Source organism: Phallusia mammillata, chromosome 2 (assembly GCF_965637545.1).
Source record: "Phallusia mammillata chromosome 2, kaPhaMamm4.hap1.1, whole genome shotgun sequence".
NCBI lineage: Eukaryota > Metazoa > Chordata > Ascidiacea > Phlebobranchia > Ascidiidae > Phallusia > Phallusia mammillata.
Window position 1 is genome coordinate 16,741,344 of NC_137253.1, and position 18,585 is coordinate 16,759,928.

The window sequence follows — 18,585 nt, forward strand, 5'->3', positions numbered from 1 at the left end:
TTTTCAGTACTTGTCAAAACTACACATGGACTGTCAAAATTACCTAACAATTTTAGCTACTAACTCGTTATTGGCGAATACACCTATTGTGTAATAAATAAACAAGCATCGCTTCTTAGTAAATGGAGTACAAAAAAGTTTTTTTGGGGGAGGATTTTTTAGGGGGGCAGCGGGAGGGGGGGGGGAGTATCTATTGCCGCATGTTCTTCAATAAAAGAACAAAGATAGATACAGCTTTTATACGACCTTATAGTACCAAGATCCCTATTTTGAACAAATTACTTAGTTTCTTGCTATAATTTTCTTATTTACTGTTATCTGACACCAATTTGATGGATTCTTAAGTAGTAATGTTCCGAAGCTTTGGTTTGCCGAGTTTAACCGGCCACATTGTTTAAGCACAATAAAACAAGTTTCTGAAACAGTAAGAAACACCAACATTACATTGGTATCACGGCGGTCGGCATTGTTCCTAAATGCCATTACTGGAAAGTGGAAACTAACATTTGTCCATTTCTGACCCGACAAAAAATTAAAAATTCATTTCAAGGCATGATGTGCGGGTTCGAGTGGCGCCCTAACTGGTTCAGATTGAAAAAAATTATCAAGTAATGCCCGAGCACCGAACTACAGGGAAAATCTACGGAGTATACTATGCTATTGAGAACATACATCGTACTCGTAGATCGTAGTTTGATAAAAACCGATAGGTGATGCAAAGAGCTTTAACTAATATTAAAAAGCAAAATTTATTAGAGTTGGGCTGCTTTATTACAAAAATGGCACTAAAATTAATTTCAAAATATAAAACTTTCAATTACTTATAACCCATCCCTGTGTATATGCTAATTTAAATAGAAGGTACGTACTACAGTACGCAGCTCTACCAGATAGTATGAAATATAGAAAAAGGCCAATCAACGTTGAAAAGATCAATGAAAAATCAATATTTCTGAAAAGTTTTTGGTTGTTCAATAATAAATTTGGACAACAATACATCTACGAATAAATACTGTCAATTTGTAAGATGTTGTAGTCTACCTATAGATACAATGAAGTCCACAATCACAAAAATAACTCGAAAGCAAAAAATCATATAATTTTTTTTTTGTTTTTTTTGACATGACTGAAAGACAGGACCATAACATTATGATTATTTGTTAATCACCATAACAATAATTATTCAATTTTAAATATCTCCATTGGCCTTATTCTTCTTCCACGCATTGACATGTGTGGTAACATCTCCAGGTGTTTATACCAGCGCAATGGTGTGAAGGAAAACATACACAGTGGTTTCGTATTGATAGGACATAGGAGGCTGGAATCATTACAACTAAAACCGATAAACATTGCATTGATTCGCATTTGATTACAATAAATTAGTAGATCGCGTATTTTAGAGGAGCCCATGTATAATGTCTGTTTCTTTAGGAAAATTTGTAGGAAAAATTTTTGTTTTAATTACGGTCGAAACCAAATTTTCGTTTTTGCCGAAAAGAATCGACTTAATCAATCAGATCATATTTAGTTTGGTGGGGTTTAAGTTTGTCTCGGCCATGGTTGCCAGTCTGTCAATGAATTAGCCCAGTACTGACTTTTTGTCTGGAGTGCAAAAAACAATAATGTTTTAAAATCATAATAGTTAAAACGACTTTTGTCATGGCGTAGCTAAAGAGGTTGTGTGGTACCATAGTCTTTACATACCCTAGTCTGAAAGCGTACATACATTAAAAGTGGGAAGCTACGCCACCTAGCGGTGGTGTGGCACTTTTGCAGGCTACAATGGAATCGGTATTAGGAAAAGACGCTATCGATGCGTTCTGTTCGATTTTTTTTTACTTGGTCAGCCTTTAACTCATAAAAACGAAGCGAATAAGTTTTATTTTAAACTATATGTGATAAATTGTATGTTTCAAACCGTATATGTCGCATAAAACTGAAATATTTGACTAAGCAAGTATATCGACCAGGCCCACCATTTTTTACCTTCCTAAAGGTTCCAACATTAATTGTAACGAAAACATTATTTAAATCGTACTCCAATATTAAAAGTTTCTTGCAATGCACAATTTAAGTTGGTTTGCTGTTAACTAGCCTAAAAAAAATTATCCATTACAAAAACAATCGGATTGTCTTTATTATCTATAACAATGAACCACATAAACATTTCAAAGCACTTAATAAAAATGGACAGACTGTAAACAAAACGAAATTTTTCAACTGGAAATGAAAATGAGTAGGCTAATAATAGAGGCAATTAAGTACTGCTCAATACCAGGCTGTTGCAATTCATCACAAACAAAAAATGTGAACTTGTTTAAAATTCCATATGGCCAAAACAAGGGGAGATGTGGTGTTGACACAAATGATTGGGCTACAAATTTTTTTGTGGTTATGTTCTATCATCGCGATCCCAGCAACAAGTTCAAGGACAGAATTAAGCAAGGCAAAGCATTTATCTGTAGTTCACATTTCAATAAAGATGACATACAATCAACAACAAAACGAAAATGGATCAAGTTTGGTAGAATACCATCCCAAAGTTTACCACAGAAATGCTTCAATAAATCTATTTCTTCCAGAAGAATCATTAAAAAACATGAGTTACCTCTAAAAATAAACATCAACTATGAATAACTTGAGAATTTAAGAGTCAGCCTTTAGAGCTGGTGCAAAAAATCGATTGGGAATTAAAAAAGGCATAATAAATGATCAATCTATACTGTTCTTTCTTAAGTGGAACCTGTCAAACAACTGTTTTTATGGTCCCCGGTATCAAATTGTTGTCAATGAAGATCTCCAGTTTAATGCTTTATTGAAGGCATTCCTCTTCCAACCAACCATGACTTTTATTTAAATACACTCACAGGTCCAAATGCCATCAATATTCAAGTTTTTTTAAAGTCATTTGAAACATATTGCTTGTGTCCCGGATATAAAAAAAGTTTCTAAACCTTCAGTGTGGGTTTCAGTTTTCAAGTACAAACAAATGTTTGGTCAATTTCCAGAAGCTGTCAACAGGTAAGGTCATCTATAAAACAAAATATTTTTACCATTTCCTTCTGTAATACACAAATATTTAAACATTTAACTAATATTCTGACATAGGTTCATGGCACATGACTGCAATATTGCTGTGAAAAACAAAAGATGTTTAAATTGTTTAAACCTTTAGCTCAATGAGGCAAGGGCCATGGAAAGAATGGAAACATTTAAAAAATCAGTTCAGTCATTAAAAGGAAAGCATCGATGTAGTGCAGAAAGACTGAAGAATTCACTTATTAAAATATATATATGTAAAAAAATTGAATCTGTAAAGGTTAATGAGATTTTTTCTTCTGAAAATGAAAAATTGGCAAGTATTGCAATGTAAAGATATGTACGAATGACAGCATATTTCAACTCTCACAGATGTATCAGAGAATATCAGAAAAAATTACAAAAACCTAAGGATTTCAAAAAGCCTTTGAAAACAAAAATACATGGTAGAAGAGTGTTTTAATGTTGTTTCTTGTCTCTGTGTAAGCCGTGCTTTACAATGTGTGTTTGTACATAATTACTTACTGCAATAACTAGTCATTCTTGTGGAGTTTATGAACAAAATGCATCAAATATCCCCATAGTGCCCAGTTAAAAAACAAGTTACTTTTTGACAGTTTAACACAGAAACAAACTTTGTAGTTTCAAATGTGTCTAATATACTTTAATACAATACCAACCTTTTTTGCTGAATGGTCCATTTTGACTCTCACAGATCAGTTACTTTCTTACTCTAAAAAGTAAACCGTACATACAACACGTTATGTTTAGCAAACTAAATTGGCAAAATCTCTCAGAAAGATTGCTAGCTACTGGCGAAGGGAGATTTTCCTAGTCAAATGAAGGTGTTGCACATATTTTCTCAAGCATGTGATGATTAAATAAAATTTTACATTACAATTTTACAGAAAAAAACTAATACAACAAAAAAATTACCCAATATCACAATTAAACCCGCTAACCACGCGTTTTCTCAATACCGATTCCATTGTAGCTTGCAAAAGTGCCACACCACCGCTAGATGCGTAGCTTCCCACTTTTAATGCTGTTTTTGCCATTGCGCTTTCAGACTAGGGTATGTAAAGACTATGGTGGTACTTTCTTAAGCAAAAAAGCACTTTTCACGCTTTTAAATTGTGTTCGTAAAAGATTTGGTTTCAGTCGAATGGCAAATCATATTTTGCAAATTTCTGACTCAGCAATTATTGTCACCATAAACGCCTATGCTCCGTTGCGTTACCTACCGGAAATTCACAAACCGGCGTGTTGTGACTCTTGTGAGTTCCTGTGTTAGCAGCACCACCGCCAATTGTTGTGAGTTTGACAGCCACACCTGATGTACAAAAAACATCCAGGTAATAAACATGTGTGACACTAATAATGACAATGACTTGATCAATCAAAATGAGTGTGATGCTGAACTGCAGGCAATGGAACTTGATGGCCAAACAGAAATTGATGGTGAGCAGCATAAAATTGATATTGATAAAATATTTGTTTGTTTGCAAATACGAAATGCTGTAGAAAGTATTGTTAAGTAACATGGGAATTGAGTATCAGCAAATATTAATTGTGCTGTTTATTAAACATTTTTATGTTGTTCACCCAAAATATTTTAATGTGTACAGGAAATATTGGTTACTTGTTGGCTGTTGCCAACCATGCAATCTTTGGTTTTTGATGTAATAATCTGCAGCTTCATACAGGATCACCATTATATATATATACATAGGGTGGTGGTGGTTTTGCTGAATGTATATTAAATTTTTTTTTAAACTTTTTTAACAGGAAATTTTTCAAAGCATATTGGATGTGGTTCCAAGTTCAATAGGCGTTTGGCAGATTTTGTATTGACTACTGATGAAGACAAACTGTTATATTTAAAACAGTACAACTGCAATCCACCTCCTTTGTTTATTTTAACAATATCATTGGCTGAGGTAATAATAACATAGACAATCAGAATACTTTAGGTTCACTTTTGTAGTATTATTTCCATGATGCTGAAAATGAGATACTTTATTCTATGTATATTTTGCAAATGCAAACCAGCTCGCAATTTTTTAAAGGAATGGAATTACTTATTGTTGTATTCTTAAACATATTGCCATCATTAATATTTGTTTACCTAATGTACAAAAATTTTTTCAGCTAGTTGTTTTCATTTACTATGGTGTAAAAGCAGAATACAAACAGTGGATTACCATTAGTTCTGGACTAGCGAAGTCCCCTTTAATTTACGACCCATGGAAGCGTGAAGAAGTTTGGAGATTTGTTTCATACATGTTTCTACATGCTGGGTAGGTTAAAACTTTGATCCAACTTGTCAGATGACGCTAAATTTGTTTGCATTAAGGTAGGGAAAAAAATGTCATATTTTTATTTGGCTAAATCAAAATGGAAATTTCATTCTCCTTCTGATTTAGCAAAATCAGGATGACAAATATTTTTACAACTGGCACCCTCTTATATTAGGTTATGTATGTATGTTCATTGAAAGTATGGCAAATTAAAAAAAAACGTTAAATAGGCTAAAGCAGTGGTTCTCAAACTTTTATATTGTCGGGGCCAAATGGTATTTTTTAAGTGTGTAGGGAGCCGCAAAAAAACGAAACCTTGAGAAAATCACTAAAGAAGATGACTTTGAAAGCTAAAATAGCAATGTTTGGATTTCTTAGGTCTGGTGCGAGCCGCAAAATAAGTAGTTGGGAGCCGCATGCGGCCCCAAAAAACGAGTTTGAGAACCACTGGGCTAAAGTATTAATAAATTTGAAACATACAGAACCACTGGGCTAAAGTATTAATAAATTTGAAACATACAGAAGTTCTATATGGTGCTGAGTTTCACAAAAAAATACAAGGAGGCGGATGTAAAGTATGACGTCAGACTCCACTAATGCGTGCAACCACAAGAGCTCAAACTCAAAGCCCAACAAACTTTCCATACAATACAATGTTTGTCACAATTGAAAAAAATCCTTTTAAATAAATGTTTGAATGTTTGAAATAATATTTATTTTGGGAACACGTTGCTGTAACGTTTATTATTGGGTTACCAACGTTTAAAAAATGTTTCGTCAAGTTGTTGCTGCTTTATATCACCTGACATAACCATTTATTACAACACATTCGCATTGTACACAATAATTGCCAAACATACACTGGCAAACAAATAATTTTCTGTAGATTTTACAATGTTTCATACGATACCACTATTAACAAACCAAAATATATGGTGGCCGCCAACATGCTTTACAAACCCAATGTGGTGGCCGCCGCCTACTTGGCGCCTATGTATAGAACCTTAAACTAAAATCTGTTGTATCTTTCTTGGATATTGGTTGCCAAAATGACTACATTTTTTTGCAAAGAATTGAACATATTATGGGAAATGTTGTCTTACAACTAATGGTTGGAATTATGCTTGAGATGGTCCACAAAAGTCTCAGAGTGAGCATTGTCTACATGAGTGGTGTTTTGGCAGGTATGTACTCTGCTTAACCAAACAAGTTTCTCTTTGCAATTCAGCAGCCGGCAGAAAAAACCTTAGAAACATATATCCCAACTTTAAAATTACTAAATTGCCTGCCCTAAACTAAGCTTGTTGTGCAAATTTGCTCAAATATATTACAGGAACTTCTCACACAGTCTATTTGACCTAGAAAAGATTTATTTCACACAGATTTATTTGACCTAGAAACTCGCTTGTTTACAAATATCAATGGTCTAAGAGCAGCTTGTGACATCACAGACGAGGTTAAGACATTCGATTATTCACAAACAATTGTTCTTTTGCAACACAAGTAAGGTTGTAAAGCCTTGGGCTCTTGGTAGACCTACGGAAATCGCTTTGTGTACCACTGCGGGACCATTTGCCTATAGTTTGAAAACCGCTGCCCTAGAACTAATCAAGTAGTAACGCGAAACTGTCTATTTTTCAGCGCCTGGTGCAGTCCATAATATCAACATCTTAAAATGTATTTTGACATCGAAGGCTGCACTTGGTGCCCTGAAAGGCCACAGGTTCCCCACCCCTGTACTAGACCGATATTTATCCAAAGTTGGTCAGTACCCAGCCATTATCCGACAGGCCCCATTAATCAACACATTCAATTATTGAAAATTGTTACATAGTCACATTGGGGAGTGGACAAAAAATGATGAAGTGATTTTTGAACAGGATGAAGTTAATAAAATTGGCACCATACAGAAAAGCCACTTTTCTAGATGTAATATTACTTTTACAGGTTCACTTTCCAGTTCAATATTTGATCCCTTCGTTTTTTTGGTTGGTGCATCAGGGGGTGTTTATGCTTTGCTGGGTGGATATTTGTCAAATGTTATAATGGTATGTGCGTCTTTTTTTCAAGACAACTATGCTAAAGCTTTACATGATTAAAATGCTTTTTTAGAATTGGTCAAAGTTGGCATTTAATGGTCTGCATCTTCTTCTTATACTGGCAATTGGTAAGTATTATGGGTCCCCTTCCCTGAAGGGGACGCATCTTGATTTCACTCAGTTTTTTTTTTTTCTTTTTTTTTTCTTTTTTCTCCGGTGAAGTTTGTCCATGCACTTTTGGCATCAAATCTTTGATGAATTTGGATGAAACTTTCACAGATGGTAGATATATTTATGCAGATGTGCCATTTGCTTTGTTTGACTTGATAACCCCAGTATTTACCCCGCTAGACCCCAAAGTGTAAAACGTTTTTGTATGTTGCTGCGCACCACAAACAGAAAAATTTCTGTAGTGTAATAGTATAATAAAGGCACCAGTACATATGGTACATGTGTTTGTGCATTACTGGGTGGACGTTTTTGCACATACCAGTCAGAGGGGTATTAACAGCCTTATGACGTCAGAAGCGTTGACGAATGTTGTCAATAACACCTCTAGTGGTTAGAATCTTAAACATTGTTCGATTTGGATAAAATTTTACATGACTGTTAATTGGGTTATCGTGGTTTCATATTTTACACTTTTGTGTGTTAAACCCCATCAGTTACCCCACTGACCCCCTAAAACGGGTGAGTTTTTTAAACGGTGTCAGAATTTAGTGAAATTTGAAATACTTGCAGAATTTGTCATTTATAGGTGTCAATTGTTTTATTTAACCCTGTAACCCCAATATTTACCCCTCTAGCCCCCCAAAATGGGTCCATTTTGTAAACATTGTCAGAATTGAATGAAATTTACATAGCTTGTAGAGTGTGCCATTTATAGGTGTAGAATGTTGTGTTCAACCCTGTTGCCCCAATATTTACCCCACTAGCCCCCCAAAATGGTTCAATTTTTTAAACAATGTCTGAATTGAACGAAATTTGGACAGTTTGTAGAGTGTACCATTTGTAGGTGTTGGTGTTCTGTTAAACTCTGTAGTACCTATCATTTACTCCACTAGACTCCTACAGTCATGTACAATTCACCATTAATAGGACCTGATTGTTGTGTTTTAGCCTATTTTCTCACTATTTAACACTTTTTTCTCAGATAGTCATAAAATAGAAAAACCTTCAAAAAGGTATGAATGGAATGAATTTAAATAGTCTTTACTTCATAAATCATATTTATTTAGGCACAGTACTGATCACTGTGTCTGATGATACAATGCCAAACTTTCTCATTGTAATCTCTTGAAATGCATTATTTACAACTTTGCATGTGTGGGGACCCATGAGTTTCTGCTTGCGGAAACAACTAAGGTTATAAAAGACAGTGGATGATATGGGACCCAATATAAAATAAGTGTCGGATGTAAATAAGTGTTAAGAAATAGGTCACAGTGTCTGTGCAATGGCAATATGTGCTAAGCCACCCTTCTAGTTTTGTTTATTTGTTGGTAATTTTGGTTCAACATAAGTACAACAGGATTGTTAAATTCATTTTGCTTGAGTTTTTTATTTCAAACTTGGTTTTGAAAATTTACAAGTGATTCATGGTTCATCAAGCTCACAAATTTTTTATAGCGATTGTTGACATTGGATTCTCGTTGTATCGGAGAATTGCAGTCATGGATGATGACACCCCCCAAGTTTCACTAGCTGCTCATTTTGCTGGAGGCCTTGCAGGAATCACGATTGGATATGTTGTTTTCAGTAACTTTAATAAAAGTTTGATTAGTGACACAAAAATGTGGGTGTGTTTAATAGCATATCTTTTTGCATGCGGTTTTGCTGTGTTATGGAACTTGTTTTTGTCTCCTGTTGGAACAGTTTAGGATGTGATTTTAAGCTCCCATTTTACTTTATGTGTATGAAGTAAATGCAGACAGTTTTTGCTATTAAGTTTTTGGAATTTATTGTTTGTAAGGTTTTGCTATGAATATGCACTATGTTTTTTTTAACTTTGATGTTTGTACTTTCTGCTTTTCCTACATTTTGACTCTGCAATTGATTGTTATTTTTGTATGTGTCTTGCACTTTTTACATTAAAAGTTTGTAGATGTTCTAAAATTAGCAAAGTTTTTTCAAGTTCCATTATTGCCTGTTAAGCCTGAATTCAGTTTTAACATGAATTTTATTTCATTTCAGCATGGAATTTGTAGGGTGAAGCTCAACGGGTTTTAAGTCCAAATTCACACAATGGCCTGTATTGTATTGTGAAAATTTAATGCAAAAAAAAAACATCATATTTTTATACTTTGACATTGCAACTGTAATGGATTTACAAATCCACATGTTTTCTGTTTTTAATATTGTCAATGTTGATATCAGCTGTTACTTAACTGTTTAAAATAGAACATGCTATTTTGATCTTTTACTGTATTTTTTTAATGATTAAAAATCATCTTGTGTCTTTTGGTTTTGAAACGACTATACCAGAACTTTTCAAACTTTTTACTTCACCACCCACTTACACTTTTCTTTCAAATGAAAAGTATTTTTTCACTACTATATGTTTCTGATGTGTTGTTTAACTAAGTTTGTATCATCCACCTAATATTACAAAACCCATGGTTGATAAAAGGTAGCTCAGAATTACCTAAACATACTTTCATGTGTAAAAGATGCTCAAGTTTTGTTTTGCAATGATGTAATACTGTAATTAAAACTTAAAGCTGGAATCACCCAGTCTGTTGCTTATAGGTTCAGAAAAAAAAACACTTAGTCATTCATTGTTTAGTTTTAAAGATATGTATATTTCGCTTTTACAGCCGTCAACTGACCGAGCGAAATATATCTATCTTTAAAAGGGATCAACGACTAAGTGTTTTTTCCGAACTAGCATCCTTTGCTATGATGTTTCATCGACCACATGTTAATGCAGTTATTAATCGGAGTCACTATTGCATTCGCTGCAATGTGTTTCAAATAAACTCTTGTGGTATATCTTTTAAGGTGGGGTAAATTTGAGTTGAGTTGAGTTGAGTTTATTTCGCTTGGTGAAAGACAACATAGCAACACAATTGCACTAAAACAATCACCAAGCCGGAAATAGCTGCGCAACGTTAAAACGTTATGAAGCGCAAAAAAGTGTCGGAATTTCTGCATTGAACCAAGAACTCCCGTAACAAATGTCTATTGCAGGGTCAAAAAAAGTCGCCTATATTTTGTCCTTACGAACTATTTAGTGTTGTCTTATTCTTTTCTGAAGAAAACTGATGCTGTTTTGGTACTTGCTTTTTTTACTATTTTAAAGCGGGTTTGTCGCGTCATTGTGGTCAAAAAACAGTGTTCAAAATTCGTGCTTTTTTAAGAAAAGCAAAAAAACAAATGCATAGAAGTATTTAATCGCAAATGCTGTTGTGCCAATTCTAGGCCAAACTGTCGTGTGAGTTACTATGCTAAACAGAAGACAATTGGAAATTTTCTATGAGAAGGATAACATCATCCTGAGATGGGCTGCGTCTTCACGACACTCTCAAAAGGGTTGGCAACCCCCAGGTTGAGAAACACTGCCCTATTACATATACCAGCATTTCTCAAATTGAGGTCCGCCAAATGAAAAGACGTAATCCTTAACTTTGTTTTCAAGTAACAAAATATGCGAGTCTTTAAGCACAATTTTATTGTTGTGTTAGTCTTGTTTGTGACGTAAGAAATTCCCCATGAGTCGTTTCCACGCAAGGTAATCTTGCGAAGCTAGACAAAATGCATTGCGTTCTTTATTCACTTGTGACGTAATATACGGCCAACCTAAAAAGTTTAAAGTCGTATCATCACAGTTCAATTCTAATAATATTGTAAAAATATCTCTTGGCTATATCCGATAAAAATCGCCTCGCGGACCAAGACGCATAATTGAGGTACTGTAAACTATGCGGCCCTGGCGAATAAATAAACTTATCCGACCCGCTGTGAAAACAGTTTGGTGACCCCTCGTCTCTAGAGAAACGATGGGCAACCTTTTAGTATAAGGCCAAAGTGTAACTTTATGTGGAATGTATAAGGGTTCTCTGTCGAATAATTCCCTCTGGTTTCCTTAAATCAACTAGTTGAAGTTAACGCTGCTTAATTTTTGTTGCTTTAGCAATTACTCTGAGCGATTTCGCAAAAAGATTAAAGACCACTACTCTGGACTGGACTGTATGAAAACAGCTTTTTATTGGAATGTTGTAAAATGTCACGAAATATATACGCGATGATTTTGGTATTTAAAGTTTAAAAAACACAACTTTCTCCGATATCTGTTTGTGCATTTATTTGTAACATATGTCCCGGCTCACGACAACAATAAACAGTAGATTATGTACAAAAACCTGAGATAGTTATTGCGTTGTTCTTCTAAGGCTAAATCTCGACTGGCTGTTGTTTTCTGCGATTTCTTCGTCTTCTGCGACAACAACACACGAAGCAGCAAATCAAGAAAAACAAGCAGAGTATGACCAAGAGAGCAGAAACAAGAGAAATTATAATCGTTGGCTGTTGTGTCGATCCGAACAGAGCTGTGAATAAAAACAATACGTGTTTTGGCTGGATTAACTCGTCAGGTATTTTGTATATAAGCTTCTAAAGCAGTGATTCTCAAACTGTGTGCCGCGGCACACTAGTGCGCCGTGAGAGACTTCCAAGTGCGCCGCGAAATATTTTCTTTTTTGAAGTACAAACATTCCCTAGTGTTTTACTGGTGCGCATAACAAAGTTGTAAAGCCCATATTTTGTTATTGGTAATAAAAAGCATCCTTACCCACCACAATAAAGCTGAAAATTAACTTAATTATAAGCTTATATGATAAACTTCTGTTGTGTTTCCCTGCGAAGTGTGCCGCGGAAGGAATTTTAGTTCTTTAATGCGCCGCATGGTGAAAAAGTTTGAGAACCACTGTTCTAAAGGCAAGTTGTTGTTTTTCGGTTACCTTCATTTTCATCCGTAACGTAAAATGGGCCGAGTGTTAGATTACTTGTTGCAATTGGAGCGTGGTCAAGACTACGTTTTTTCCTTTGCAAAGTTTCATTGCAAACCTAGAGGAAAATTATTGAGTATAGGGTTGCAGATAATATAATACCCCATAAAAAATATTTGAAAACTATTTATACTTACAGGTTCGCAAATTTGTTTTGTTCGATCACAAAGATCCACTAAACAATGGATAAATGTGGCGTTGAAATTGTCAAATTTAAAAACTTGTGTTTTAAAATCAGCTGTTCTAGCTTTTCCATTCCTAAAGACTTTTACTGAATTTTGCAATATGTGTTGCTGGGGACACCTGAACAATAAATCGTCAAAACTTTAAGTATAATTAAGTCTTTGCATACAATAAATAAACTTACCCGTTCATTATTAACTGAAGGTCTGGGGTGCTTTGCGGTTGTGGTTGACCTGTACCCCAACACCTCTGTGCTATCACAGCCATTCTCTTGTCTTTTGTTAATAGTGATATCTGTGTATCACAGAATGTAACACTTCTTTTTAAATCATTTCATTCCCACACACCATTTGATTTACCATGTACATACCCGCAAATATAAAGTTTCTTTTGTTGTAAATACTGACTTTGTTTGTAAGTGACGAAACGTGCTGTCTGTAAATGGCAGCATTTTGATTTCATAAACTCCAGTGCCATTTAGTTGGTTTAATACATGTCTCCTGAAGAAAACGTAATCAATGAAAAAGTTATTGTATTTCATACGTAGGTGTTAAGATGTGTATGTGACCACTTACTCCGAATTGACAACATAAACTCCTCCTTTCGGCCGAGCATTAGCTTGTGGAAGAAAATTGGACAAGGGTTGTGACAGATTGTGTCCAGGAACCAACACTGTGCCGTTTTGTAGAACTAAGATTGGATCACCGGGAATGTCGGAGCCCGTAATGACATCTAAGGTACTTTCTTCCTCTACCCCAGGTGGTTTCACGCCCCCGTATCCAAGTGAATTGGGTGGCAAAGTTGGTGACATTTGTACGTGTATTGTGCCATCCGTGGCGGTAACTGCTTTAATGTTTCCTTGTGCATTTGTGACAGCCAAACCATTTGTATCAGTAACCGGAACGAATCGTCCTCCGTTCGGCCCCATCGCAATATTGCCTCCTGCGTCAGTTTGAGGAACAATATACCCATCGACATCGGTAACAAATTTGCCTCCAGGTGACACAGTCTGAGCTATTATGCCACCCTCTCGTGGCTGCACTAGATGATTGACAGATCCCGGGTATACACCGTTCTGGTTGGGCTCACCAAGTTGAAAATCTATAAATCCTGTACCTCTGGAAAATGAGCAAAAACATGGGTTTTCATTTCGATACAGCTTGACTGAAGTATACAACTTACTTATCATTCCCCCACGTATCAAGAGAAAATTGAATATTTTTTATTGGAAATGCACAGCTCCAAGTTGCCGCGAATAGGTGCCCGGATGCAAAGCCGGTGGCAATAACTGATTTGTTGTTGTTTAACACATTGGAATACAGGAAATGCGTTCCATTGTCCTAAATTACGGAAACGTATAGGTAAATGCTTGCAGATTTGCAAACAAAATAATATTAACGAAAAAGGTTCATTTAAAAAAATTCACGACAACTAAAGTTCGCTTGAACACGATTGCAAATTTAAAGAGTTTATTAACACAACTAATTTTTAGAATTAGTCGTCAGCCTGCAGGACGAACAAGGATGTATTTAACTTGTAGATTTTACACTACAGGCTTTTGAGCAATACACTTCCTTTACAAAACGGATGTTAATCTCTGACTCACTGCAGCAAACCCCCCTCCCATTTACGCACATCCTAAAGTTTTCGTGCCTTGTTTTCAACAAGTATAGGTAGAATTAGGCGGATGAAGTGTGATTAATTTAACTCACTTGCATCCTGTTTTTGCAATTGCTCAAATCGCTTCTTATCGAGTAAACCCACGTTCGGTTGCCGTCTTTCTTATTTTCAGTTCCAACACAATTGGTATCCAGCAATGTCATGAGACCGTAATTTTTTATAACCCACTCATCCACAGCAATTTGCATCAAACTTGGTTCACAGGTGATGTGAAAACTTGTAGAAGCATTCTTGGAAACTATAAATTATAAAGTCAAGTTTAACTACCTTTTTTAAACTTTAATTGTATATCACCGCCTTAACATATCTTTCCGATTAGTAAACGAGCCTTTGTACTAGACCAGTGGTTCCCAAACTTTTTCAGATTTTTTTCAAAACGGTCCCTTTGCCAATATTTCGAGGGCTCGCGGTTCTTAAGCCTAAATGTGTATTTCATAAAAACGAAAGTTGATTGCAGGATTTTAGCCAGTTATGCAAAATTGCGCATAACAATCATTCAAAAACAGCATGTGACATCACAAACAGGACAAAAACATTACGATTGTGCGCGAACAATTGCATTTTTGATAGTTGTCATTCAATAAAGGCCATTGTTTAGCAATGGAGACAGTCGATTCTCAATTCTACTTTGATTTTAAACTTATTTAGTGGCACAAACTGACGCCAAATAAGATTATAGAATTACTTCAACCGCTTCGCGGTCCCCTCAAAATTGCCTCACGGACCCCTAAGGGACCGCGGACCCCAGTGTGGGAACCGCTGTACTAGACCAACAAATATACATCAAACAGACTCATAACGCTGTACGTACTTCTACAATGTTTAAATCCGTCTCCAACAAAGTATTTTTTACATTCACATCTGTAGTGCCCAATCGAGTTGATGCAATTTGCGTTTAAATGGCATAAGTTGTGATTGGTTGCACATTCATCGATATCTGTAAAGTAACAACAAGAATAAATGTTCAGTTGCGGTTCATACCCAGTCATATTGCTTACCCACGCATGTTCTTGTTACCATGTCGAAATGATATCCCTTTTCGCACAAACAAGCATACGTTCTGTCATGGTTTATGCAGCGTCCACCAATACACAAGCTTGCATTTAAACACTCGTTAACGTCTTCACACGTGTTTCTGTGCAAATGAAATGTTTGAAAGTTTAAGGGGTAAATTAGTGCCTCTACAACACCGTATGGGAAAAGAATGTGCGTTAGTAAACGCTTTTGAGAACAATGACATAAATATTGAATTCGGTTAGTATTTGCAAGATCCAGCGGGGCATGTGACCAGTTTTTTTTCTTTCCATTGTTTTTCATTACATTGCCGTAAGCGCTGAAACGTATTTTCGAATTCACACAGGTCTAGGCAAAAAATAAAACAATATAAATCATTGGTTTAAATTTAGAATTCTTGTCATTCTTCCATCCAAATTCACTTTGGTAATTGTATTTCACCTTGAAGGGTTAAGTAGAGTTCCAGATGGGCATTGACAATTGTAGGAACCAATTGAGTTGGTGCACCATCCAAGGCCACACGGTTTCTTTGTACATTCATCCACATCTAGTTTTACAAAAGGTGTACGTGGTATTATTGAAACAAGTCGAATTTACCCATGACTTTAAATTGTTTAGATTACTGTTATAGTATACATGTAAATAAACTTTCTGATGAAAGAACTTAATATGTACCGATACATTTTCCTGAGTCTGATGTCTGATATCCTGTCAAACAACTTTCACCAGATGTTTTGGATTGGTTGTCGGTTCTGCCATTGGTATTTCCTTCAGGCGTTGGGCTTGTAACCAAGACATTGCCATTGTTTGTTATTAACTGATTTGCCGCTGCAGCTAAGAAAAAACAAACATATAATTTTAATACACCTTTTGTCATCTTAGCGTCCATTTTGGGGGAAGTATTTGCAATATTTACCTGTTTCTTCGCAAATTGGAAATATTTTGTACGAAACACAACTTTCGACTATCCATTGCAAGTTGTGACCCCCTGACATTACAGCACATTCTTTGGTGAGATCGGCAACTGGGTTGCCCCTCGCCCAGTTTTGTTTTCGTCCTGATAAAGCTACAGTTTGTTGTGAATCAACCCACGTGTACGCATTCGGATTACCTACATTAAAAACAAAAGCATTTGTCAGTATAATTTCGGTTTGGCATGCCGGACATTTGGAGTCAAATATTTTTTACACCTTTGTTTCGTATGATTAGATTCTTTTACTAATTTACATTCTGCGTAAATGTATGTTTGGAAGAGAAAAGGGTAGGAACGCAGGTTATGAAAAAAATGTTCTCAGTGGAAGTGAGTTACGAAACGTATCGTATCAGGTAAAGTTTTTTACATAAACTAACTAAGCACGTCTTTTGGTCGTTTACTTACTTGCTTTATCCATATTAAGCCAAAATTTATCGTCAGTCCAGTTGGCATAATTCCTCCTTATAGCGCGGTTTACTGTTTGTATCTGTGAGCGAGTTTTTATCTCGGCCAAGCTTTTGTTAAGTGAGGTACATAGTTGGAGGGCAAGCATAAAGTTTGGCGCAGTTTCATTCAATATCAGATAGTTTTTTGCTCCAACCGTAACTATAAGAAAACATGTTTTTTGTAAAGTGTGTTGCAAGACAATGTTTTTGTAATAAAATATAACATACCTACAAGCTGTTTTCGTTGCACCGGCGTAGCTAAAAACAACAAAAGTGTTTGAGACAATTAGCCTACTTAAAATTTAAATTCTTGGGCCTTTATCGATTTTTCATGTTAGAAAAAATTAAAAGCAAGATATATGCCCGAACTTTTTATTTGATAGAAGCTGCACTTTTCCCACAAGTAAGTTACTTACTATACTCCAGATTTTCATAAGTTTCAATCAAGGGACTCCCATCAAAATTGGAACCGCACGAAGCAGATGGTTGATTGGTAGATTGAATGTTCCTGATTTAAGGCGGGATAGTTTAATTAATTTCTCGAAAAGTCTTTCCTGGTTTACAGTCAACATAATAATAATAATGACTGACCTGTAGAGGGAACCCAATTGCAAATAACACTGACTTGAACGGATTCCAAAATATTTTGAGTTTTCAGCTTTAGCTGCCGCAAAACATCCATTTGCATCGTTTAATGTACCAGGTAAAATCAAATAAAATCCGTTCACGTTAAACGTGTTCTCCAAAACGTTTGGTGCGCAGGTAACGTTGATGTAGCCTTTTGACTGACCATTCACTTCTGCAAAATATTTTTTTAATTAGGATTTTGAACTATTTTGAAACACAGTTTGCACATAAAGCGTTTGCACCAATATGTTACCTGAAAATGCCAGTAGCAGTAGAAATACATTGAAGTTAGACATTGTCTACAAACTCGTCACAGTCGAAACATTCATAAGATTATCAGAGCTATTCCTTTCACGTAACCACAAAAATGCAATCTCTAGTGTGTAGCACCGTTATAAACCATCACCGACTCATACAAATGACAGCACTTCCTACTTCGACAAGATTTATGTGTTCTGCATCCGACCATATGAAAGCATCAATCACAACGCATGTTCTGCAAACTAAAGCAATTTTCGTTCGTTGGGGATCAGGAAAGGACGTTTGTGAAAACATTAAACCCAACCATAACGGATTTCCCTTCCCCGTACATCCTCCAGAGAAGAGCACACTTTAAAGTCAACCTTTTATGATTATTGGATGTTTACTGCACGGCGATTTATTAATAGTGCCCGAGTTCGCGTCGACATGCAACAAAATTGTAAAATGAAGCGCATTTATTTACTCGTTTCTCGACTTTTAAACGTACAGTTTCTCTATACCCCTATTTTACACTGTGACGCATTATTTAGCTTTTTCGGCTCTTTCCATGATGCATAGCAAAAGAAAGCACTGTGGTAACTGTTTTAATCAAATTTTAAAAGTAATTGTTACTGAATTATCATATACTTCATATCATATTAGCTTTATAAACCTTTCTTGAACTTCAACACTTCTGTAGTAAACAAAAATACTTAGGTACGGAAGTTCGTAATCCAAAAAATAACCACCATTTGGTCAATTCATCCGCACACACTCTCTATGGAGGATTTCTGAACATACCTTCTCAAGAATTCTAAAGGATGTTGATGCTATTTTCATTTTATCTTATTCGCTTTTTGTAATTGTTTGGCTTCAGAACGATGATTTCGACCAGCACTACTGAATTGGCGGACCGCTGTCCGCACCCTGACCTTTAAAGCGTTACATGTGGTGCTAATTTTGTGGAGGGTATTTTGATTACGGCTACATGCAGTGTGCTGCGTATACATCTACGTATTAATTACTTAATATTTG

The 18,585-nt window shown here is 35.6% G+C and overlaps 2 protein-coding genes and 1 long non-coding RNA gene across 4 annotated transcripts; 1 reads left to right on the forward strand and 2 right to left on the reverse strand.

Moving 5' to 3' along the window:
• Positions 1-2,122: 2,122 nt before the first annotated feature.
• LOC145213588 (uncharacterized) lies at positions 2,123-4,102 on the reverse strand. Its single transcript, XR_013856849.1, has 3 exons — positions 3,979-4,102; positions 3,723-3,775; positions 2,123-3,034 (listed from the first exon to the last, which is right to left on the reverse strand). It is a non-coding gene; the product is annotated as an uncharacterized LOC145213588 (long non-coding RNA).
• A 144-nt stretch (positions 4,103-4,246) lies between these two features.
• On the forward strand, positions 4,247-10,107 carry LOC145213587 (rhomboid-related protein 2-like). Of its 2 annotated transcripts, XM_080081931.1 has the most exons (8): positions 4,247-4,503; positions 4,831-4,982; positions 5,194-5,342; positions 6,414-6,526; positions 7,290-7,390; positions 7,455-7,509; positions 9,011-9,176; positions 9,575-10,107. In XM_080081931.1, exons 1-8 carry the CDS (start codon positions 4,407-4,409, stop codon positions 9,591-9,593), a joined length of 852 nt encoding a protein of 283 aa, XP_079938057.1. In that variant the 5' UTR covers positions 4,247-4,406; the 3' UTR covers positions 9,594-10,107. The 2 variants fall into 2 exon arrangements, with proteins under 2 accessions (XP_079938057.1, XP_079938055.1); XM_080081929.1 differs by having other exon boundaries at positions 9,011-10,107.
• Positions 10,108-11,588: 1,481 nt separating this feature from the next.
• LOC145215158 (uncharacterized) lies at positions 11,589-17,874 on the reverse strand. The gene is made up of 18 exons (XM_080083812.1): positions 17,564-17,874; positions 17,275-17,482; positions 17,100-17,191; positions 16,912-16,941; positions 16,643-16,843; positions 16,181-16,375; positions 15,940-16,098; positions 15,706-15,811; positions 15,249-15,385; positions 15,062-15,187; positions 14,283-14,488; positions 13,753-13,910; positions 13,146-13,688; positions 12,941-13,070; positions 12,755-12,864; positions 12,525-12,690; positions 12,340-12,445; positions 11,589-11,928 (listed from the first exon to the last, which is right to left on the reverse strand). The coding sequence occupies exons 1-18, from the start codon at positions 17,604-17,606 to the stop codon at positions 11,774-11,776; spliced, it is 2,871 nt and encodes a 956-aa protein (XP_079939938.1). The 5' UTR covers positions 17,607-17,874; the 3' UTR covers positions 11,589-11,773.
• Positions 17,875-18,585: the final 711 nt, after the last annotated feature.

What these genes read in the sequence shown, in the direction of transcription:
- LOC145213587 (XM_080081929.1), top strand. Translation starts at nt 4,407, where the DNA reads ATGTGTGACACTAATAATGACAATGACTTGATCAATCAAAATGAGTGT. An exon ending in TACATGTTTCTACATGCTGG is followed by an intron (nt 5,343 to 6,413) that starts GTAGGTTAAAAC and finishes TTTTTTGCAAAG; the next exon opens with AATTGAACATATTATGGGAA. An exon ending in TCTTCTTATACTGGCAATTG is followed by an intron (nt 7,510 to 9,010) that starts GTAAGTATTATG and finishes AATTTTTTATAG; the next exon opens with CGATTGTTGACATTGGATTC.
- LOC145215158 (XM_080083812.1), bottom strand. Translation starts at nt 17,606, where the DNA reads ATGTCTAACTTCAATGTATTTCTACTGCTACTGGCATTTTCAG. An exon ending in GGTAACAAGAACATGCGTGG is followed by an intron (nt 15,188 to 15,248) that starts GTAAGCAATATG and finishes GTTACTTTACAG; the next exon opens with ATATCGATGAATGTGCAACC. An exon ending in GATACGTGGGGGAATGATAA is followed by an intron (nt 13,689 to 13,752) that starts GTAAGTTGTATA and finishes CTCATTTTCCAG; the next exon opens with AGGTACAGGATTTATAGATT.